Raw genomic sequence first — 25,612 nt, forward strand, 5'->3', positions numbered from 1 at the left:
TTAGATATCACTTTCAAGCTAATACTTTTTCCTTTCAGTACTAATAGGGGGCTCCGCCGTCTGCTCGCTGACGCTCACCAACTCCCGAAGATTGCTTCGCAATCTTATTTGATTCGCAAATATTTAAATTGTCATTTAAAAAGAAACAGATTAAAATCGCATTATGGTTCCCTTTGGAACAAAAAGCCCCCTCCTCCCAGGTTTCAAAATATCTTGTACCAACTTGCAGAGCTGTAAGGGCTAAGGCGTTCCTGAGCACTGCAAAACTGCAGTTTTGTTCGTTTGAAAAGTCGCTTTCACATTCCTGGTCTCTAGTAATATATTTTGCTCTTTAGCTCGGGGCTGGAATTCAGTTGAGTCAAAGATTTTCCGTTAAAATCGAAAGCTTAAAAATGTGTGAATAAGAAAGAAGAAACAAGATGAGATTTTTCGAACCTGATTAAAACGACTTGTTACTTTTTTTTCCTTTGGAGATAGAAGCTTAGTTTTACGACCATGGGTCGAGTTAGATCCGGAGTAAAAAAAAGCCGCTCTTTCCAGTGGTGTCAAAAAAAAAAAAAAATTATGGAACAATGGGGACGTTTCCTTCAGTCAAAAGCACTACTTTTAGTTACTGAAAGTGATAGTATAAGCAAAAAAAAAAAAAAAAATTACATGGAGCGAGAAAAACTTTTATTTTCCCAACGCTTAGTCTTCAATTAATTTTTTAAAATGTCTTATTTTGAAAATAAGGTGTGGTCTTTATGACGTCACAAATGATGTACTTCTGGCGTATCTGCCTGCCGTGTTTCCACGTTATGATAATTCAGAAGCGAATTAAATATTGCGCTCTACGCTTGCTATCAACCATATCGTTGCCAACATACGTGAGTAAAGAAGTGAATTAATATTATGCTCTGCAAATAGCAACAATTAATGGTATTTCATCATTTGTGATGTCATCAGCAGAAGTGTAAACAATGAAAGCGCACCGAATAAAATATTTTTTTTAAAAATATTAAACTTAGTCAAATTGTTTAAAAAATAATTAGATCCTATGTTTTTAAGCATGCTTTTTCAGAAAAAATATTTTAAAATTTTAGAAACAACCCCATTCCTTCACTTTTCACTGATATATTTAATGAAGAAAGTAGTGCTTAAATTTCAGCTGAGCCTAAAAAAATTCGAGCTAAAACGCAAATAACTCCCGCCGTAATTACGTTAAAGCATTGAAACATTGCCATTTCTTAGCTAAAATCATTTTGTATGTTTTTTTCAACTGAGAAATTCAACAAGTTATATCTCTGGAGTACCAGCTAATATCTGCATCATTTTTTTGTAGTATATTTAAATCATTCTCTTGCGATGTAGAAAGAATTGTTTTGAAATTTAAAAAAATTTTGCTTTGCAGAAAATTTAACAAGTGTTTTATAATTTATATAACCCTTCTGAGCTTAAAAAAGCCTAAAAGTTTTTCAGAACAATTATTACTGGAATGTCAAAGATTAAAAATTGACTTGTATCTATCGTTAAAAAGTTAACTTTCGAAAAGATTTGTGCGAAAACCCCAGTTTCAGACTTGAGAAAAAAAACAACTTTTGATTGAAAATCTACTAAATATTAAGAAAAAAAATAAGAAGAATAGGTACAAAAAAAAAAAAAAATTCTAATGGCCTTATTTTGATTTTTTTTCCGGCATTAAAAGATAAAAAAAGAATGAAAAAGTTTTATGATAGAAACTTGTTTGAATTGCGTAATACGTGACCGGTCCTCCACTCAATCAGCCTGACTCTAGATTTCTCTAAGGAACACAAGAATCGAGAAAAAATGTTCAAATGCTCAATCCTTTTTTGAGCTATTGGAAAAATTGAATCGGCACCTGTTCCTTTTAGGGTCAGCATATGGACTTTTTTTTTTATTATTTCGCCAGTAGCTTCCTAGGATGTAGCAGGCACGCATAACGTGAAAATCGTGCGATTGCTACATCCCCTTTTGAAGGAATCGGCGTGAAATACTAATGGTCCCCATTTCACATGGGGACACATATGGGTACCACATTTTATCAGATTCCATGCATTAGTGTTTGTTCCAGAGCGGTCACAAAAACCGGTCACCCACATACAGACAAAATACACACACAGACATTTTGCAAAAATGGTCGAAATGGACTCGGCACATCTACAGCGTGAGAATCTGTCAAAATTCGAAACTTTTCACGAAACTTTTTTTCAAAATATCAGACATAGGAGAAAGTAAAAGGAATGCTTTGTACTTGATAGTTCCGATAAAAAGCCAAAAGTATAGCAACATATTTTAATAATACTAAGTGAATTTCTCTCAACTCAATTGTCAAGCAATGCTCGATATAATAGTACAAAAGGAGGGGTTTCCTGCAGCGTTTAATGTCAACTGTGAAAGTTTAAAACATAAATAATTTTTACCATAATTTTACTTGCTGTGATACCGCACACATGTATTATATAAAAAGATTTGAAATCGTTTTTACTATTAATCTGAATTTCTCCTATTGTAAATTTTAAGTCTTCTCTCTCTCACCCTTTTGTTATGAATGTGAAGCATAGTTTACCCTCAAGCTCACATTTGTTTTGCACAATTCGATGTGTTTTTTCCTTCCTAAGAACTATTTACATTAAAACATGCTCGTCAATACTGCCTTGGGCAGGTAAAGGGCAGTAACTGCAAATTTTTCATTTTGAATTTTTGTCATACAGTGTACGTTTGCTTTATCATACACGCTTGCTTATTTGGTTTCCGCTGAATAAAAAGCGCAAAAAAATGTATAATTCCAACATTTTCCTATTTTTAGCATTGAATCCAACACACATTTCTTCAAATATCTCGTAAACTCATTCCTGCAGATACTGCCGTTCACCTGCTCACGGTAGAATACTTAATGTATATATGCAGCAGTGTTTTTGACGTCTCTGTAAGAGTATTTCCAGTATTGAAAATCGAAGACACTCTTCAAAAACTAAGTCTTGTCTAGAAATGTATCATCATGGACAACAGCAGAAAAAGGAAGTTGGATTTTTTAAATGCTACATTTGAATGTTTTGTTACTTTTTTTTTGTTCAAAAATTAGACGTTCTAAATGTTTAATATCAAGTAGTACACATTTCATTTTTCCCTATCATCTATCCTTTCATCCTTAGAAAGGTGATTTTTTTTTCACATGCATAGTTTTTACTGCTCCCCTCTTTTCATATTTCACTCCTAAAAAAGTCAAGGAGTATTTTCACACCTTGGAAAATAAAACAAGTTATAGCTCTGTATATATGAAAGTCGTTTTTTGCTAAACAAACTTAGGTTGCAATTGCGTTTTTATTTGACACATATCAGCGATGGGTTATGAAGACACTATCAGTTATGATTGTACTCGGTGTAGAAAAAGTATTTCTATTCTAAAGCATTTTGGTTATTCTAGCGGTTTTAAACATGCATTTGGATGGATGTTCGAAGCCTTTGAAATAACAGTAAACAACAAAATTTATGATGCAAAAACTTTCACACAATATTGAAAAACATCCGTTGAGAACTGAAATTTTACTGTATTTTCTACCTTTTGCACCACGAACCTAGCTGTCAAATTAAACTCGTTAGCTTTTCGAAAAATATTTTACAGTGCGTGATCTCAATCTAAAGTTGATGGTTTTGAAAAGAGCAGCAATTATCATTTTTGGAAATCGCTGATAATCTTTAAAAAGTAAATAAAAACTAACGATCTTTTTTAAAACAAATTGCCGAACTGAATACGTTACGAGAAAATTTTCATCGACACGTATTTTCCATGTAAACTTAAAACAACAAAGACGCTTTCCGTGCATAGATATATCGAGATACTAAATAAAATGTGTTACATAAATAGATACAGTATAAGATAAGTAGACAAATATGGGAGAAGATAAATAGATATGAGCCAGACATTGGAATTTTTTTGAACAACTGCAAAAAATATCACTGGCTCAGAACTATTTAGTAAATTTTAATTTCTCAGGGAATTTGCACAACGTCACTAGAGAGCCATTACAGGTATCTGGACGTGGTGAGTTGTCGCTACGGTGGTCAAGTATGTCATCAAACACAGTTGGAGTCATTAATTGGCTGAATTAATTAAGGCGAGGGTAATGTTTACTTACCTGTTCCGTCATCTCGGTACCAGGAGTTGTCAACAATCTTCTCAAAAACCCCTGTGTCAGGATTCCGCCATCCCAAGGAATGGGGGTTCCATCTTCGGGGTGTAGGTGTCGCTGGTATGCTCCGGTCCGTGACGGACCAATCATGATTCCCGTGGGCACGCGCCTCGTGACGCCGTTGCCTCGGTAACACTCATTAGGACCTCTGGGAGGGGGACCCGAAAGCTTCCCCCATTTTTTTCGAATTCATCAGGATAATCAAGCCTCGTTTCCCAAAGACCCCTAAACACTAATGAATTTCGGCTCATTTCGAAGGGCGATTGAGCAATAGTTAGTTGCGTCTCGTTCCATAATGAGTGCATATGCTTATTATTTTCGATGTGTCTGCATGTTTTATAGTCAGGTTAATGTTTGAGGATTTTTTTTTCATCTAATGCAGCACATAAAAGAACATTTTAGAGTTTTTTTTTTACATATTTTTTCCTCTTTTTTTTCTTTTTGAAAACTTAAATCGCAATGTCTATAACTGCTATATATTTATAAAGGCTAACTTAAAACTCTTTGTATCACTTATTTATGAGATGGAATTTAACTTAATGTTCATCCATTAGCCTACAGGTAATGAGAAATAGTTCATGGAAAGGATAATGCTTCTGAGATTCAGAATTCAAAAATATTGTGTTTCTGTACCTTGAAGGTTAAGGAGAAATATGTCTATTTGTTTTAAGCACCATCATACTCAGTTTGTTTATATTTCTTGCGGAGGTATAAAGCACTAAGATTAAAATTATTAAGTTTGCATTATTTATAAACTTCATAAATGACAATTCAGTAAATAAATCATTCCATATAATAACTGTTAACTCTTTTCTTGTGAAACTTTATCTTGTGTCTTAGTGCCCTTTACCTCCCAAGGTGCAAATATAGTGTTTCATCCCGAATATCAGTCCGCACCTTTTATTGTTAAAATTCAATTTTTGCAGTAAAACGAAAGCATTTATTAAAGAACTAACAACAGGATGACAGTATAATAGATCTGTGATTAAATCCAACGTTTAAATTAAAAAACTTATTTTAGAAGCAAAAAAAAAAAATAAATAAATAAAAGGACCGGGTGACACTCGCGATGGTATGAAGTGTATATTCATGTAACAATCTAACGAAATAACTGAATTTTGAGTACTCTTTAGCAGTAGTGCGGTAACGATGTACTTATATAGCCAATTAATTCCTGTGTACGATTTTTAAATGCTGGAATAAAATTATCTGACCTGGCAAAAATTGTCAGTTCTCCCAATTTCCACTGGCTCAAAATTTAGTGAAGGCTTCAACAATGAGTTGCACAGTTGTTGGGACGAAAGTTATAAGTTATAGTTGGATGCATATATATGAGGATGCTTATAGATGGTTGAAGTTGGATGGGAGGGAAAAAAAATTGACGAATGACCATCCAACTAAAACTGCTGCTTGCATCATCGATAGCGGTTGTTACAATGTTGCGTCATTAAAAACTTACCGAGATTATCGTCATACCAATGACGTTATTGTCGTTGACTGTTTTGAAGTCAATTTCAAGAAATTTAGTACAACAGTTCCTCATGATACCGTATTTTTTCAGGGATTTAAACTATTCAAGCTACAGGATCCCTAATATGTGACCTATTTTATCAGTCAATTTTACAATCTAAAGCGAATGTTTCCTAGGTATGATTAAAAATACCTTGCATGAAAGATCAGTCACGTCGAGTATTTTTATCTAGAAGTCAAAAAGGACTGCTGGAAGGTGTCGAGCTCCATTCTCGACTGAGGGTTGCACTTCAATGAAGAACCAGAGTGGCGCATCTGCCTTCATGGGGTGCTTGTTTCATTGTGCGTTAACGCCATTGGGTTTCATGTGTCAATTAACTCCCCTTGGTGCTCAGACTATACGATGGTATCGTTTGCCTAAATGTTGTGAAAATGTTTGTAAACCTGATATCTGAGCAGTTCGTCTCCATCATTTTAACGACTAGTCATTTAGTTACTTGTTCCGGTTTCTCGCTGACACCACTTTCGGTCCTTCTTTTTGCTCTGGTAGCACTGGAACATCTTTGTGTCACTGTGATCTAAACTAGAGCCGCTATATAGACAGGCCGGCGCATGAGCTTAAGTTTAGCCATCTTGGATCGGATTTTCATTGTTGCACTGTTAGGGTTACTACAACAAAGTTTCGGATTTCGCCAGATTTTCCGAAAATAATATTTTGTTTTATAAAAATTCACGTGCCGCTAATAATTGCTCACAGTGAACAATCACCAAAAGCGGTAACTCGCCAGCAAAGACAGCCACTCAAACATGCGCTGAGATCCAAATAGGCTTATCTTAAGCTGATGCGTCGGCTCGTATATATAGGGGCCTTAATCTAAACCATTGGTATTGTTTCAGAAAACTCTCTGTCCCCCCCCCCCCGACGGATCCCAGTTATCTATATAAGAGCAAACAGAATCTTAAGACTGTAAGTTTGGTGATCTCTTGGCGGTTTTTAAGTTTTCGTTAATATTTGATTTGTTGTGCTTTCTTTTTCTAAACCGGTGTATAAAGCATTTCAGTCAAGTCACGCGTAAAATTATATAATATGCATTTCTGTAAGACATACATCCTATAGATGCCCAAAGTTTAGAAGAATGATTTAGAACGGTAGTGACTACACATGCTTATTGATTTTACTACTGTGCAACTAATAAACTAGTTTCTGCTTTCAAACTTGTTTTGAAATCATGCTTTAAAGAATTTTTCCTCTCGTAAAGACAGTTTTATTCATTTGAAAAATGATAAAAAATTCATGAGCTCTAAAACATGATCGAAAAGAATAATTAGAGCCTCACTATTCTGAATATTTTCGTTTATATAAACCATCTGTGCTTTTGGGCGTGCGTCTCATCTTTTCTTGTAGCGCTTTAAATCTAAAATGGATATATTATAAGTTAACATTGAAAAAATATATGAATCAATGCGTGTATATAATATATGAGTTTGGAAGATGCTTTTCTCATCATATCACCCTTATGCGGAATAGAATTGTACACGTGTGATTGTAGCAAATAGTAAACGACAAGTGTGCTCATTTAAGAATCCACTGTACTGTGTTAAGCGTTTTGTTTTCACTGATACGTGATACCCACGCTGTAGCCTCATTATAACTATTTGCTGTAATATTTTGGCAATTGGTGCTTTAATGAAATGATTATTATTTATTCAAATTTTTGTTCATTCAAAATGTTGCTTTTTTTCCCGCGAAGGAAGTATTTCCCGCGCTTCACTCATGTGAAAGAAATCGCAGCGCCCCGAAATTCTCTCAAAAGAGAAATCTTGAGACGAGCAACCGCTCCGTTGATTTACAGCTGCGTCACGAGCTGTGTCGTACGTCATTCGATGACGGCCCAACACAGAACGCCCTCGCTCAAATATTCATTGCACAAGCTGACTCACGGAGAAAGGAGGGAGTGGAGTGGTCTCTTTTTGCTGTTTCTCTCTCAGGAAACAAGCAGCAGAGATGTCACAGCCGACAGTGATAGGGTTACTGATGACAATGGTAAACCAATGCGTTGTCCACGCACGTCACTGGAAATTATTCTTCGAATTAATTTAAGCGATTAAACGTTTATTTTTTGCATTTGGAGTGATGTACAAGAGGATACTTTTAGGGGACGGGCGGTTATTTGGAGTGGTAATTTATCGTCAATTTCGTTTTCAAAAACTTTTTTTTTTTTGAGCAATCACGATTGCTAATTGTTTTCACTTGACAATCCTTGATGTTTGTTTCTTTTTTCAACCCCACCATCCTCTACAGGTGCGACTCCTTCCGGTAGCCGCTTCTCCTGGTCGGTGGTGTCCATGTCCTACACACAGGCACGCTCATACACTCACACACATACACACACGCAAACATGCATACACACAGGTCTACGGACACACACAAGCCTACACATATACATACACAACTGTACACACGTAACCAGCCAAGAGGAAGGACAGGAGCCGTTTCTGTAGAAACAAGAGATTAGGGTAGTAACCAATAAGTAGGATCCTGTCGCAACTCCTGATTGCGAAAAACATAATTTGAATTCAAAATTACAGAATTCAAATTAATTGTAAACCTAAACAGTATTTTTTTTGTGTGAATAAAAATAGCTTTATAAATGCAACAAATAAGAAAGATAAATCGTAATAGGCTGTCGTCTGCGTATTTATTATTATTATTTTTTTTATTTATTTATTTTTTGTCGTAGCATCTCTCAAACTGAGGGCCGCGATCTCGATCACATCCCGTTTGAATTTTATGGGACTGCGATTGTCCAATTTGTTACTTTAGTGTGAAAGGAAAAAAAAAAAAAAAAAAACTTAAAATCGGATGTCACCGGAGAAAGTGCTGTACTAATAAACAACATCCATGTCAGGATTCAAACCCAAAAATCAACGCGAGGGCCTTTGTTCTCCAATTATGATGCAGAACTGCTACAGTTACGTGAGAATTAAAAAATACCTATTCGTATATAGTAGAGTTTCATAAACATGCATTCAGCTGGTTTGGAAGTATCACTAAAATTAATCAATCAAAACTAGTTTTGTCTTTTTGAGGATTTTATTCTTACTGTTGTACGATATTCCATGACCAGTTCCTGTGAAGTGTGTGGTCAAAGCAAATTTTCTATATCTCTGATTGGGTATTTGTTTCGTGTTGCCCCGTTTCGAAAAATTGTGAGAATGCAAATGATTTTCCAAGCTTTCAATTATTGAATGACAAATCATCGGAATATCAGATGCATCAGGACTTAAGCCTCATAATTTGAAAAATAATAAGCAATCCTTGATACTTCGATTGATAAATAACAACATTGAAAGCAGTCCTATGAGCTAGGGAAGTCTGCCCCTTGAGCTGTTTCTCCTCTTTAAAATGAGTGTGAATATTACTAACAAACACTTAATGTGAAATTACTGTTTTGTCAAAACATATCCGTCGACATGAAAGCAAAGCAATCAGGAAGATTCCCGTAACTGTTGAACTTAGTTTGATGTCGTGTTCGACCAGTCATATGAACGAACTCACATCCGATTCAGCAATCAGATGTCAGATTCGTCACATGCCGAGCTGAAAACGATAGTGGAGTTAAACCCGTGACTTTCGGGCATCGGGCAGAATGTTTTCCGTAAAATACACACTAAACGCCAATAACAAGACACCATATTTCCTAGTCTCTGTAGACAGACGTCAGTGATGTTTGTAAATAAAAGAGAAAATGAATTAATTTAATTTTTAGTCATGGTTATTTTTCAGATTGAACGCATAAATCGGACATATTCATGCTTTAGAAAAAGAAGAAACGCAACGATTCTAATCAATCTACGATTCATATTAATATATCAATATCACTTCGAGAATTTTTTTCAACTTTTCTTATAATCAAAACGCCTGTGCTGGCCATAAATTCTCCATGAAAGCAATTTCCTCTTGAGGAACAATCTATTCTGCTATTAAGGTTTCGAGTGAACGAAACGATTAACACAACGTTAACTACACACAGTTGATATTAGTGTTCTGTTCTTTTGTTCGCTCATTTGTGTTGTATTGATTTACTTCTTGTTGGTTTGCTGTTTTAGTGTTTTTTTAAAATTGCTTTCTATTTTATGCTTCTTTAGTAATCTGTTTTTTACTCAACATTTTTGAAGCCTCGTGTTCATGTTTTATTGCACATGGTTCATTTAATTCTTGATAACTTAACCTTCACCTTTTAAAGAAATAGCTTATATTTCGTTTCTCTTCACTCTTTCTGGTGCCAAATATATCCCATTAAGGACTTTACGCAAATTTACATTAGCAAATCAACCAACTAGTCAACACTATCATTATGATTATTATAATACTTGCATGCGCAAATGCAAATAAGAAAAGTGTTTAAAAAAACCGTCGTCACTTCATTTTATTCCATTGAAACTGTTTTCGGAGTTACTTCGCGAGCATCATTTATCACTTGAGAGGTAATGGCGAGGTGCATTAGTCGCGCTTTTCGGCGAGATTATTTGTTCCGTTATGATGATTCCATGTCTATTTCGTCTGGACAGCCGACTGCGCTTTCGTTAAGCTGTGGCCATCGGTGAATGGAAATGAGGAAATTCGCCAGACCTCTTCTCTTTGACTAATGAGCCACGAGTAGAGCAGCTCCGCTTGTTACAGAAATCAAGGGCGAATTTCTAGATAGGCTATTTCTTTCGTTCTTATTTTATGTTTAAGATATTCAAACAATCAACTAGGATATAGAGTTTCCACAGTTTAATAATATAAAACTTATATCTTCTGTTCGTAAGTCAACCCTCAGTTAGGAAAATGCAGATATCGCGTTTAAATATGCAGATCACTTCGAATAAGTGAATTTAAATAGAAAAGATTGCACGCCAGCCTTCTTTTGACTCGCAAACCAAAACGTTTTATCCGTCATACTTTTTGACGTTCTCCACAACGCCTCGGAAAGCGTACCGGACTCGGTGCGTTATGCCGTGTAGAATGCGAAAATACTGCCTTGTGACGCAGGAGATTGTTCTTCTTTCTGTTCATGTAGCTGGTTTGTAATTTTGTAACGTGCTAGTCTTGTATGTTCGATTAACTAATGACTATTTAAAATATATTCATTAAAAATGTTTACACATAACCCATAAAAATCGCATTAGCATTAAAAAAATATAGACCCGAATATCTCATGATGTTTTTTGCAAAATTTCTACATTTGTGCTATTCCACATATCGTCGCCTCAGAGCAACAGTAAGATATCTTAGTGTTATTTCTGGGATTAGATATCTTACTGTTGCTCTGAGGCGACGATATGAGGCAGTGAAGAACTGAGTTTTGAGTAAAACGTTTTTAAGGATCAAGCTCAAGGTAGGATTTCATTATTTTTTTTTCTTCTAAATCATGCTGAATAGCAGCGCCTGCCAGGACTACAATTTCAATATCTTTCCACGAAACAGAGGAGAGTTTCTCCTACTATTTGAGCGAATTACGTCCAAATTTTCAATTTCGGCCTTTGAATCCTTTCAAGAAAGGACTCTCATACTTCGAACTGACAAAACAGCGAAAGATAGAAAGATCAAACAGGTGGAATGCTAGACTGCTAGATAGACAAGTCTAAAATGTTCCATACATCGGTTTTCCAAAACAGTTCAAAATATTTGACATTAGAGAGAGCTGTAGTCACAAATGTCTTTTAAATATTGCATCATAGTGTGCTTCGTAAACACATATCCAATTTCATTTCAATGGGTACGATGTGACTCCCTTTCAGAGCAGTAACGAAGGGCAAAGGTCAAAGCCACTCGCTGTGTTGAGGCAGAAGCGTCCGTCTCAATAGAGACAAGTGACTTCAAACTTTGCCATTTGATCGAGTCCTGTTACTGCTGTGAAAGGTGGTCATATCGTACCTATTGAAATGAGATTTGACATCTCTTCAAAAGCACACTATCATACGAGGGTAGATCCAAAAGTAAGGTTCCCATCTATTTCACAAATATACAGCACTGTATATTATGATTGAAATTTACATCGGTGGAAAGAAAAAACATTTCTCTATTGTTATATATAATTGCCATCTTTTTCTGTGCATTATTGTAGAAGATGCCCTAACTTCTGTATCGCGTGTCACAGAATTTTACCGTTAGTCCGTTGGTAAAGAGTTTTACCCCTTTTTCGACTTCGTCGTTGCTCCGGAAACGTAGGCAGTCAAAGTGTTCCTTGAACTTAGAAAACAAGTGGTAGTCACTAGACTCGAGTTCCGAACTGCAATCAAGAACGGAGTGGTTTGTTGACTCATGTTCCACTTTGGCGGTGAAATTCTGTGACACTCGATACAGAAGCCTTTTGATCTCACTATTAACAAGTTTAAAGACGTAACTTTAAAAAGATAAAGAGATCAATGAAGAAAAAAATCAATAGACTGCAGCAACAGCGCAGTCTGGATGTGTTTTTTTTTTTTTTTTTTTGATGAAAAATGCGTACTGAGGGTGTTTTTTGATGAAAAATACCTTCTGCGGGAGGTTTTTGATCAAAAATACCTTCTGAAGGGTCTTTTTTTGATCAAAGTAGCTTTTTCATATGCATAAACTACTGCATTAGAATTTGCATATATGTTAAAACCAGTATGTCTGGGGTTCTGAGGCGTTTCCCCCCCCCCCTTCGCTGTGCCACTGGACTGTAGAATCAAATTCATTTATAAAATGATAGATTGTTTCATATGTTTTTCAAAATGGCTTCTCGTGAGAATAAACGACAACTGAATTAGCGCCCTCCCTTATGATCAATTTTAATTCAGTACGTTTCATCTACTACATTTGCAGCATTTTAAATATCTTAAATGCTTAAGTATGTGATGCCAAGGAGCTGTGTACTGGCCTATGGAGGCATGTGGTCTAAACAAGTGGACCCAAGTGCAAATCCAAAGGTAGGATCATGAGCTTTTCCATTTGACATGGGCCAAAGATAGCTTGAAAATGCATTTTGGATTGGGGAATTGATTTTGAGAGTCAGACTCCCAATTTTTGTCCTATTATTGGACTTATGAACCCCTCCGCTATTTGTGTGCTCATATTTTAATAATGGTCCCCTCCAAAACCAGAATCTTAAGTCACAATCGCCATGAAATACTAATTTTACATCTTTTTTATTTTATGTGTGATGTATAATGTCGTAACATGTGTGTAAGATCCATGAAAGGATATTTATGCTACTTTTGGACTTCCAGGTTAAAGCGGATATACTAGCTCTCGATGATGATGAAAGTTAATTCAATAATTTTGCTTATTTTAAAGAAATTTAGAAATCTAGAAACTGAAGTTAAAAGTACATACACTGCTGACCCAACACCTACGCACACACTTTTCAAACACACAAAAACCTATTCGCTAATACAAGAAAAAAAAAAAGAAAAGTTATTGACTAAAAGCATTAGCACAATCATTGACAGAGAAAATACTTATAGCTTATAATTTCGGAAAAGTCTTACTGTTGTAGTGTAGCTTTTTTTTAAAAAAGAGAATTTGATTAAACAGGAACTATAGCTTTATGCAAAGATATTTCATATTTGGATCGTAGAGGATGCCAAAAAAAAAAAAAAAATGAAGAGGGGCGTTCTGTTCCATATTTAGCATGATTCGATGTTGACGAATGGACCCGTCCGGATATCCGGCAGTCCGGGGTCATCTATCAGTTCGTGATGCGCGTCCGGCAGCCGTAGAAAATGAGGGGGATCGTCCGGGCGATCTTCCGTTCTATTATTAACGGTGTTTGATTAGAGATTCGACGATCCCTCTCAATTTATCAGACGCCCCTGTTGGCGGGACTGTTCGGGTGTTACACTCCAGCTCACTCCCGAGGAAGGCTCAATTCGAACCATTTTACGGGCAGGTGGCTGCAGAAGAACGATAGTAAACTTTTGAAATACGTCGACTTAAGAGTGATTCCAAATAATATTCTGATTATAGAGTGGCTCTGATACATCGAGTATGACCTTGACAATGTTTATCTCTTTTTTGGTTGGGAGTTGAGTGTAAAAGGCAGAGATAACCCCCCCCCCCCCCCCCACTATCAGCAAGGGCGCACTTCCCTAAAAATTGCAAAGACCCTTCCCCCCAAATCAAGAGCACCCTCCCCCCTCCCAAAGTAAAAAGTACCCCTCAAAGCAAGCCCCATAAAAATTTCAATGCCGTATTCTAAAGGAGACGTGTTACTGGCACGGATTTGAATTGGAGTTTTCTTGCAAAACTACTACGAAAATACCCAACTCAACACAGTGGCAATTACCTTTCAAAATTACTCCAAACAGTGTCAGGGTCATAGCCATAGCTCAAGTTATTAGAGCCACACTGTATGAGAGATGCATTTTGCCGCGGCTGCCCAGGAATAAGTGCTAGAAATTCAACTTTGGCTTCTTCTAGCTGCAAATGGGACAGGTTGATTGAACAGTTAAAGACGTATTGAAATGGTAGAATTCTGTATTAGCTTTGAACTTGTGTAACTGAAATTTATTTTTCTAAATCCATATTTAGAGTTAAAAGAAATAAGCCTGATTTAATATACGTATATACTAGTTTCAATGTATTCAACGCTATAACTTACTAATTACTAGAGTAAATTTGGGCGAGATTCTGAGCGGTTTTATTCCATTTCACTCCATTGACGACAGAAGAAAATTTACTCTATTGTGGGTAATGTTTTTGCTAGTTTTGTCACTGAACAACAACGTTGCCTTAGCGATGCTCAACTTCAAGTTTTATATATTTGTTTTCCTTAATAGACCGAGAGCTGACCCCCATAAACGCGATTTATCTCTTTTATGGCTTGTGGCCGGTTAAAATAATAAAAAAATGCAATAAAAAACTTTGGCTCTAATCCCCCCCACTAGTTTTGGGTCACACGGCTGCGTGGGTGGATGAAAGGTCAAAAATAAAAAAATAAAAATATTAAAGTGATGAGTTAAATGGCTAAAAATTATATAATAACATTAAATTAATAGGAAAAAACACAAAGCGAATTTCTCCCAGTATTGCTATGTTGGCGCGAACGTGGTGCCCCCCAGGGGTAAAGTATCGATTGTTTAAATTAAAAAAAAAATTACTTTCGTAGAGAGGGGGGATTTTCTCAGAGTTTGAATGTAGCAGGAAAAAAAATCCCCCCCCCCAAAAAAAAATTTAATTTAAATTAGAAATTTTGAAATATTTTTCAAAATGAAAGGTAGCAATTCAGCGTCCGTACATCTGCTTCTACCATTGTGTGCTCAGCATGAAAAGAAGGAAGGGGAAAGTATACGCCTGTGATGGTTTCTTCTTGCTGTTTCGAGGGCAGTTTCGTCAGTGATCAACTGTAGCCAACACTGTGAAGTCGTTATAGCTGTTGGTTTTTCTTTTCGGAGCACGCTGTACCGCATCCTTAAACTGAAAACGTAAAAAAATCCTCTTTTCAAAAATATATTTTGATGTTTTTATATTATGAGTGTTTTAAAAGGTAATTTTAAGTGTAGCCAGCCACCAGATAAAAGATTGAATGTTTTGACAGAAACTTCATTTGAAGGAATAAAAGTTTCAAAGATTAGAAAATACTGAAAACTGAAATTCCGTCATTTAGATTTTTCCAAGTTCTTAACAGAAGCAGATTTATATCATCGAGATTGCAGGAACATTTTTATCAAACTAGATAGACACTAACACAACCAATATGCTGAAGGTAAAAAAATCAATATGAATTACCAAATTATTATTTTAAAAATTCACTTAACGCATCGGATTAACGCGCTAAAATTTACAAGGAAAAAAAATCGTTATTGCAATTTTAACATCAAATCACTTTTGTTTGTGAAATAAACTCATAATTACTGGGGTAGGGGGAGATTTTTTTTTTTTTTTTGCAATTAAAACAATTAAATATATACTCTTTAAAATTCCCTCCACGAAAGTGATCATTTATTTTTTATTTAATCAATCGATAATTCACCCCTGGGGGGCACCACGTTGTAAAACCGCGCACCGCGTAGCAACCCCCACCCCAAATAGATGGGGGGGGGGGGAATTTGCTACGAGTTTTTTTAACGAATGAACATTCAAACTTCGTTTTTTGCAATTTAAGCGTTCAGGCTAAAGTTCGAATAGTACTCGACTCGGACCAAATAAAAAGGAACAAAAAAAAAAAAAAAATTTTTTTTTTTTTTTTTTTACAAATTGATTCATAGTTACTGGAGGGGGAGGGGGAGAGATTTTTTTTTGCAATTAAAACAATTATATATATAGGCTATAGGCTATATAACATTGCGCTTTGACTAAGAGGAGTGGAGCAGCAATAAGAAATGTAATGAAAACGGGAAAATTTATATAATTGTATAAAATGCTTGGAACGTCGAATACACGTACATTTTTGAGGTAGACCGTGCAACGACGGGCAATGCAGCTAGTAGACTCATAATTGCTGGGGAGTGGAGATTTTGTTTTGCAATTAAAACAATTAAATGTATACTCTGTGAAATTCCCTCCACGAAAGTGATCATTTTTTATTTAATCAATCGATAATTCACTCCTGGGGGGGGGGGGGGCATCACGTTGTAAAACCGCGCACCGCGTAGCAATCCCCTCCATAGGTGTGGGGAAGGGGGAATTGCTACGAGTTTTTTTTTAACGAATAAACGTTCAAACTTTGGGGTTTTTTTTTTTTTTTTGCAATTTAAGCAGTCATGCGTAAGTTTGAATAATACTCGGCTTGGACCAAATGAAGAGGAAGAAAAAAATTTTTTTTAGACAAATTGACCCATAGTTACTGGAGGGGAATTCTTTTTTTGGCAATTAAAATAATGAAACTAATACCCTGTAAAATTCCCCCCCCCCCCCACCACGAAAGTGATCATTTTTTTTTAGTTTAATGATCGATACTTTACCCCTGGGGGGCACCACGTTCGCCCCAACATAGCTGGGGGGAGAAATTCGCTACTTGTTTTTTCTTATTAATTTAATGTTATTATATAATTTTTAGCCATTTAACTCATCACTTTAATATTTTTTTTTTTGACCTTTCATCCACCCACGCAGCCGTGTGACCCAAAACTAGTGGGGGGGATTAGAGCCAAAGTTTTTTAATTACATTTATTTATTATTTTAACCGGTCACCTGCCATAAAAGAGATAAATCGTGTTTTGGGGGCTCAGCTCTTGGTCTATAACCATTCATAGAAATTCTTGCCATCGTACAGTAGGGTGGGCCGAAAAAACTTTTTTTGGAAATCTGTTTTTGGATAGTGCGGAAAAGTTGCTGTATGGGCCCGTTATTACCCATAAAAAATTTCGCTAAATTTGTTTAATATTTAGCCGGCGCTATTTGACCTTGAAAAACTAAAAAAAGGGCAAAAATGCATTTTTTCAAAAAAAAAAAAAAAAGAGGGTGGGGGGGGGGGGGGTTAAAAATAAAAGTTTGAAGCTAGTTTCAGCAAACATTAGAATTATCTGTCAGTGAATTAGCTAAAATCCTCAAAGATTTTTATACATTTCGTAGACTATTTAGCTACGCTCCTTTAAGACTGAAACATGGGAAACATGAAAAAAGGACAATAATAATAATAATAAAGTAGTTTCGAAATAAGTAAATACTGAAATGTTAAGCAATACGTTACTTAGAAAAAACTGAAAATTCAATCAATTTTATACGACATTTGTACACCAATTTTTAAAAATGCACACACTCAAATAAAAAATAGTTACATAAGACGTTAATTTTTTAATCTTCGGTTCCAATTGTTTTTCCTGGATAATAAACGACGCTCAACTGCTTCTACTATTCCTAAGATTATTGAGTGATTACCATGATTTTATCTTATTATTCTAAATACAATAGCGCAACAAAAAATGCTATCAAAACTAGGTAAATTTAAAGCAGAGGCTACGACTTTGTTTGATATTTGTGCCTGCAAATGCGCAGATTTATATTCGTGCAATTGCAGAAAAAAAAAAGCAAAAGTCCCTGATAGAGAAAAGTAATTTCTAATTGATCAAAGGACAGTAAGAAAAAAAGCTATTGGAAAAGTGGATAAGGTAACAACCCAGAAACTACGAAAAAGAGAAAAAAGATGCCAGAAAATTGAAACAAGTGTTGCTTTGGATGAGAAAGACATATCAGTACCCAGCACAAGTGGATTGAGGGTTAACTAAAGTCATATTACATTGAATGAACCTGAAACAGAGCTTGAATCAGGAGAAAGCACAGAAAATACAGATGACGATTTTAAATTGAATTATCCGCTTTCAAGAAAACGTAAGCGAACTGATGCGCCATCAACAACGACAAGTCAAATGAGACTTTCTATGCCTCATACAGCTTTAGCAGCAAATAACTGGCGCGTCAAACAGAGCAGTGGCTAAAATTGCTACAGCAGTTCTCGCTGATTTCGACTTAGTTTCTCCTATTCAACAAAAATATATAGTCGATAAAAACAAAGTAAGGAGGGAAGTCAATAGAAAAGGAGCTAGCTAAGAGAAAGGAATTTAAGAGCAGTTAAAGGGGCAGCTATAAAGAGTTTGTATTCTGACGGCCGCAAAGACGACACCCTTCAAAAGAAATCTGGCCATCAAAAATTAGCATCTGAAGCACATGTAGCACTGATAGAAGAACCAGGTAGCAAAAACATCGGTCATTTATCACTAACAGTTGGCGAAAGTGCAAAAGAAATTTCGCAAGGTATTATAGGCTTTGCAAAAAATATAATATGAGCTTGCTTAACTTATCGGTTATTGGATGCGACGGAACAGATGTAAATACAGGATGGAAAGGTGGAGTAATTCGTTTACTTGAGACATATTTCAAAAGGCCTTTACAGTGGAACATATGGCTGCTGCATGCTTGTGAGTTGCCACTGAGACATCTTATTCTGGAAATAGACAGTTGCACAAAGGGGCCACATTCATATTCTGGAGCTATCAGACAACTTCTTAGAGATTGTGAAAAAAATCAGGTTGTCAAATTTGATAAAATTGACTGCAATCTTCTGGTTTTGGACATGGAAGATAAAAAAAATTAAGTACTAAACAACAATATTTGTATAGAATCTGTCTTGCAGTAAAAGATGGTAGTTGTCCTTCTAGCGTGGCTGAGAGTAGCCCAGGAAAACTCAGTCATGCGCGATGGCTGACAATTGCAAACCGTTTGTTACGCTTGTATATAGACACTCCAACTCCATCAGAAAACCTTACAATGTTTGTAAAGTATGTAATGTTAGTTTATGCTCCAATGTAGTTTGAAATAAAAATGAAACCGAACTGCCAGTATGGTGCCCAACATTTTTGGAAAATGATATCTTTTGCAAGGCAGTTTCCAGACGACGTTAAGGAGATCTCTCAAATAATGCATATTTCGCTCATCTTGAACAGCTACTGTTGACAATGTTGTTTGACTCAAGAAAATACATTCGGGAATTAACTGTTCGGCTCATTCTGAACTCTAGAAATAAGAAGACGAAGAGCTCGGATTGTGTACGACTTTTTAAGCGTCCTAAACTCAATTTTGAAGCCGTTGATTATGCTGATTTAGTTGGGCAAACTGTGTTGTAACAGAGCCACGTCTTACAATGCATCTAAAGGACCAATAATTGAAAGAAATGTGCAAAGAACAGCCTACGGAGTTCACTTCGAGAAATTTCCCTGTCACACGCAAGCTGTGGAACGTCGTGTAAAACTAATAACCGAAGCTGCAATAAAAGTTCGTGGTGCAACTGCAAGAGATGGATACATTCGTGCCAAACTTCAAGCTAGGAAAGAACTTCCATCATTTGATAACAAGGGATGCATGAGGTATTGTAAATCAAATTTGAAGATTTCTTTTTCAAAATTTTACTATCTCTATATGTAATTCTAGAAAATGTATGATACTATTGCTTGATAATAATTACTATGATTAATAGTGCTATTTAATTAATTAGTCTATGATTTAATTTTTAAAACTAATTTTCACATTGGTTTTTAAAGAAATTCGATATTTTTAAATTTTTCTCCAATTTTTGATGTTGGAAAGGTGCGGTTAAATGCTCATTAAAATCAATAAAACATTTTATGGGCTCGAACTGGCTCATTATATAACTTTTTCGGTGCATTATAGCAAAATATTTGGAATTTAGTTTTTAAAAAAAAATTTCGACAAAAATTCATTTTTCTCTTTTTTTTTCGGTTTTTCAGTGTCAAATAGCGCCGGCTAGATATTTTTTAATATCCAAGAAATTTTTTGTGAGTGCTAACTAGCTCACTACGCAACTTTTGCGCGCTATCCAAAAATTGATTTCGAAAAAAAAAAATTTTTCGGCTTATTTCAGCCCACTCTATCGTACAGTAACGTGACGTTAAAAGTTTTGAACTTTTTTTCTGGGTAGAAGCTTGCATTTCAATCCTTAACAGAAAAAAAACTAAAATGAAGAATTCGAGGACTTTTATTGCCTCCATTTCAACTCTTCGTCTGGATTGGTCCAAGGCTATTAGGCATTAAGCGATCGTAGCAATGAATATACATTGGCCTCAAAAAGTTAAGGTACAGCCAGTTTTTTGCGTCTAACTTGCAAATGAATGAATGTAGAAACAAAAAATTTGAAGGATATGTACATTAAATAGTTTTTTATTGAATGCGTCATTGAAATTTGTACAAGTGCATTGCAAAAACGATTTATAACAGAAAAAGCAATCTTTGCGGAAAAGTCCACTCTAGAAGAAAACAGAACATCACAGTGTTATGTAGTAAAATGTCAAGATAGTCCCAAACATATTCTATCATATTCAGGTCTGGAGATTGAGTTGGACATTTCCATTTGTGCCAAACCGTGGTCCTCAAGATACTACTCAATAATCCCAGCTCGGTGCGATCATGCATTACCATCCATCAGAATGAAGTCATCACCAATAGCTCCAGCATATGGGCGGACATATGGACCAAGGATCTCAAACCGATACCTCAGACCAGTCAGAGTTCCTTCATGGAACACATGGAGGTCAGTGTGACCACCGAGCGAGATCCCTATCCAAACCATGATTCCACCATCACTAGAACTGTGCCTTTCAACACTGTTGGATTGATGATATCTATTGCTCTGTTCTCTCCAGATCAATAGACGTCCTGAATCACTTTCCAATGTAAATCTGGACTCGTCTGTAAACAGCACTGAAACCTATTGCTGCTGGGTCTAGGAAACATGTCCTCTTGCCCAGCATATGCGTATCCTTCGCTGTGGTCCGTTGAGTGAAACACGCACAACTGGTCGTCTTGCATTGTGAAGACGATTTTGCACCATAGTAGCAGAAGTTCTTCTTCCTGATGCTACAAAGTGGTCTGAAACGTGCTGCGGCACAGTAGTGGTTATTCTCCTTCGGTCCGAAAGAACTAGAAAACGGTCTTCTACAGGTGTTGTAGCTCGTGGTCGGCCTGGAACAGGTCTTCTGGACACAGAATTTTCTGATCTGATTGATATTGATCCCAAAGTCGCTGAACAACACTGCGAGACACATTGAGACATCTAGCAGCATCAACCTGAGACAATCTCATTTACATTCGTCCAACTGCCCGCCACGTTAACGAATTGGGCAAACGACGTCTCTGGAACATTTTCTGAATTCTATTTACTATTTTCACCGAAACTCTCAATAACAGTTGAAAATCAACACAACTTACACATAAAAGTACGAAAGCTTGATATTTGCATACTTTTTTTTCTCATAACGATATGTTCTTTTCTATAAAATAAAAGTGGCAACTATCGTTTTTCTATAAATGGTTTTAAAGTTCGTTATTATCATTCGTGCAAACTATGCATTTTATTGTTACTGCCATTTTTTTTAATGGTGAGATTCGGAGAACATGTTGTACCTTAACTTTTTGAGGTCAGTGTATGATGAGGAAGACTTGGTAACACGTTCCATCTTGCCAGTTTTTCATTCGGCGACGAGGTAGCTTCTTGTTTTCTGTACTCCCGTCTTCTGGTTGAGCAATTTTTTCTTGTAACTGATGTGGAATTCAAAGCAAATTAGATCATTTCTCCGATCCCAATTTACGGAACAATCATTTGGATCAAAAAAGTTTTTAAAAAAGGAAAGAAAAAAATCGAATGTTTGTGCATTATCTTAGGAATATTTCTTACAAGCATTCTGCTCGCTTTGATGATTGAATTGCCCACGGGACCATACACTCGCTATCGTGACCCATACTCATCGTTATTCGACCCTCCATCCCAATAAACCCATTTGAAAGTGCAGCCATGCGTGGCTAACAGTTTCATTTCTGTAAAACCGTTTCGTAAATTCTGTCCAATGCCATAAAGAATTCAAATGCAAACTGCACAGATTCTTGTCGGACACGAGTCTGATTTGGCCCCAACACGCGCGGGAAAAGAAGAAGAAGAAAAAAAAGAAAGTAAAGAGAGCGAGCTTTGCCGGGGCGCAGCGGTGCGTGTCCCCTGCGGCATTACCATAAATCGGTGGGGCACGCCTCATTATACGGATGAGGCCGCGCCGCACCGCTGCGCCCCTGATGATCTCTAACAAGGCAAACAGTGCTGCACACTGAAAAATGGACCCGATGAGAAAGAAGCGTGAGGATAAGAATTTGGATCGCAATTGCTTATAGAACGGACAGAATAGATGGTTTCAACTCTAAATGGGGTGTAGATGAGAGAAGGGTGTAATGGAACAGTCGGATACTGTAGAATATCGAGATTGTGGTTCTATTTGGAGCCGATATCAAGTAGAATGACAGTCACGGCGACTCGGGAAGGGGCGGGGGGCAACCGCCGCCGCACTTTTTTTTTTTATCGTCAAAAATCACCTAAACGCTTTTTAGAATTTAATTTCAAAAACTTTCCGACTAGACCACCGACACACTAATGTTACCAAACATAGCATAAAATTGAAATTTTATGACTTCAATTTCGAAAAATTTCCAGGCCTTCTCCTAGCTTCAACGACGGCCTTAACTTGCGTTATCAAAACTGGAGTTTCGATTTTTTTCTGGAAAGAGAACACTTACCTTTTCAACACTAAAATTAGTGTACACTCGTCTTTTTAAGACTCCAATTTAGAAAAAAGAAGTAGAACCGGAAGTAGTCCCTCGGCCCGAAGCATCCTCTGAAGTCCCCAAAGGTAGTTTTAAAATAATTTTTTTAGGATTTTAGCAGTTAAGAAAAATTTAAGGGGGAAAACCTCCGAATCTCTTCTTTCCTATTTTTAAAAAATAGCCTGAAATATTTTTTTAAAGCTCTACTTTTCCATGTTTTGAGAGGGAACCCCTAACTATGCTAAAGATGGCCTAAACTTGTGATTTTAAGACACCAGTTGTATTTTTTTTAAGACTTAAGCTTCAAAGAACTTCGGGGGGGGGGGGGGGCTTGGAACCGTTCCTCAAACGTTGACGAAATTATACTAACACTTTTTTAAAGCTACAATTTTAAAATATTTACGAGGGAGAACCTCCGAATACTCTCTCTATTAAGTCACACAAAGATAATCAAAAATAAAGCCTTCAGGTTCCAAAAATTTTTTGCCCCTGCAGTCCCAGTCACCGTTGCTATGCCACTCGTTAGAGAATAAAGTGTGTTTTGTGTTTTTCAAGAAATTCAACCAGCAAGTTCGTCAGGAATCTCATTCAAATAACTAAATGTGAATTTAAATTTTATATTTTAACCGCATAAAAACAGAAGCTTATGATCCCATTCCCACCACTTAAAAACTTCAGATATCGACCACACATTTACTCAAGTTCGACGAAACAAATCTACTGGCATTAAATCTTGAACTTGTTTGTGGAATGAAGAACAAACACTTTAGAACCTCAACTGGTGTTTATTATCTCAAAAAGATACATGTTACCACAAAACATCTTCGTAGCAAAAGACATTGTATATGTTACGGGACTTGAGTTAAAAACGTCTTTGAATCTTTATCTACAATGAAGTCTGTTTTAGGCTATATTTTGTGACGTTTAACTGCTAAATGGGTGGGGTTGGGCTCGCAGTTCACTCCAAGAATTTTTAGAATTTGAACTTTTTAAAACGCTATTTTAGACTATCTTTAGAGGAGTAAGGTGACAAAGGAAATCTAATCCAGAATTTTTTCGAAATTTAAACCAAAAAGATGTAACTTCATGCTATCTTTTGTACTAAGGTTACGGAAAAGGCGGCAGTTTAGGTCCCGGAAATTTTGGGAAATTGAAGTCCTAAAAATGCACTTCATATTATCTTTTATAATGTTAGAAAAGAGGTCAGGTTCGAGGTTCCTGTAATAAACGTTTTGATATTGACTTTTAAAAATGAAATTTTAGGATATATTAGTATGTTGAAAAAAATGGGAAGGAAGTGGGTATTCCTCATCAGAAACCTTTTTAAATTGGCTAGGAAATACATTTTTACTCTGACGTTATTAGAAACAAGCGAGTTCAGTGGCTCTCTCCAGAATTTTTTAACATTGACGTACTAGAAACAGTGCTTTCCTTTTTCTTTTTTTCTATAATGTTAGGGAATTTATGGTAGACGCGGGAACTCTTTTTTCTAAAGACATATTTCAATGCAAACTTTGTCAATGTTTGATAAGGCAGGAGAGGGATGATTCTTTTTTGGATTCTTTTTTTCAAAATGATGTCCCAAAAGCAGAAATTAGAAGATCTGTTTGACCGATTTAGGGAAGAAGAGGGAGGTGAGCTGTAATTCTGAGCAAATATTTTGACATTTAAGTCCTAAAAGCATATTTTTTTAGTATCTTTTGTGACATAAAGGAGGAACTTGGAAGTCAGAGGCTCTCCCCGAAATTTTAGATCTTTAAACATAACTTTAAACTTTCTTTGTCTTGTCAAGAGTCATTCCATTTCAAATCAGGCAGGCAGGTATGAAAAGTGTCATATGACCATCACCGATTTTTTTGAGAAAATATAGTAGTTTAAAGAGACATATGATGTATCCCAAAAGGATTTTGCAAGAAAAAAATTTTCTTCAGTTACAGCCTACTAAAAGTCTGCAAAAAATCGCCCATTTTGGAGAAAAAAAAACAGCAAACCACTCGATTTGAAATGGACACTATTTCAAAAGTATTTACTGTCTGACCACGGATTGTATGGAAAGACAAACATCCGTTTTAGAGCCGGAAATGGACGAATATATTATTTTTTACCGATGTCAGCTTTTGCAGAAGCAGAGTCTCATTCAAATGAGCGGAATACGCGCATCAAATTTTTACTTTTCCCCCTTATTCACATAGATTCGTCTTATCTGGACGTTTGAAAATTCCATGCAATCCGTGGTTGGACAGTAACCTATTTGAATAATTCTTTTTTAACCGACTTCTAAAAGGGGGCGGTTATCAGTTCATACAGTACGTATGTTTTTTGTCCACTCACAGCGTCTCACATAGTGAACCGATTTTGATGATTCTTTTTCAATGCATAGGGGGTGGCTCAACTTAGGTCCGAATACTTTTTTTGACCATATTTGTTCCTTAAACAAAAAGTTATGGGCAAAAAACAGTAAATTTCATGCAATTTCCCTATTAAATGATTAAATACGATTAAATATGAAACCCATTGTTATAAAAGTTTGTTGTCATGTAACAGTAACATTAATAGTAATTGTAATAATAATTTTGAATAAAGGCTTCTCTGAAGCAAGCATCAAGTTTTTTTCAGTGTCATTGCTTCATAGTGGGGATAAATCTAACCTGGAAGCGAGGGGATGCAGTAATCAGGATCTTTTTAGCCTTCACAATACTACCAGGTTAGGTTTATCTCAACTATACAGAATTGCATCACAAGCAACTTGTGTGCTGTGAAATGCAAATTAGTTAGGGAAAATGGAATATTTAAATGGTTATAATTAAATTAACACACAAATTATGAATTCCAGAGAGGAACAAAGATAAATTCTTAGTGCCAGTCGCTTAAAGTTTAAGGCGTGCTTATAGTTTTCTTCCTTTTT

At 36.0% G+C, this 25,612-nt stretch overlaps 1 protein-coding gene across 1 annotated transcript in view; it reads right to left on the reverse strand.

Annotated features, from left to right (window-relative positions):
• LOC129216705 (BTB/POZ domain-containing protein 6-B-like) overlaps window positions 1-4,280 on the reverse strand; it is a 58,324-nt gene extending 54,044 nt beyond the window's left edge. Inside the window, exon 1 of the mRNA XM_054850922.1 lies at window positions 4,137-4,280. Coding sequence (XP_054706897.1) covers window positions 4,137-4,280 — 144 coding nt within the window. The remainder of the gene's footprint in view (window positions 1-4,136) is intronic.
• Between the last annotated feature and the right edge of the window lie 21,332 nt (window positions 4,281-25,612).

Source organism: Uloborus diversus, chromosome 2 (genome assembly GCF_026930045.1).
Source record: "Uloborus diversus isolate 005 chromosome 2, Udiv.v.3.1, whole genome shotgun sequence".
NCBI lineage: Eukaryota > Metazoa > Arthropoda > Arachnida > Araneae > Uloboridae > Uloborus > Uloborus diversus.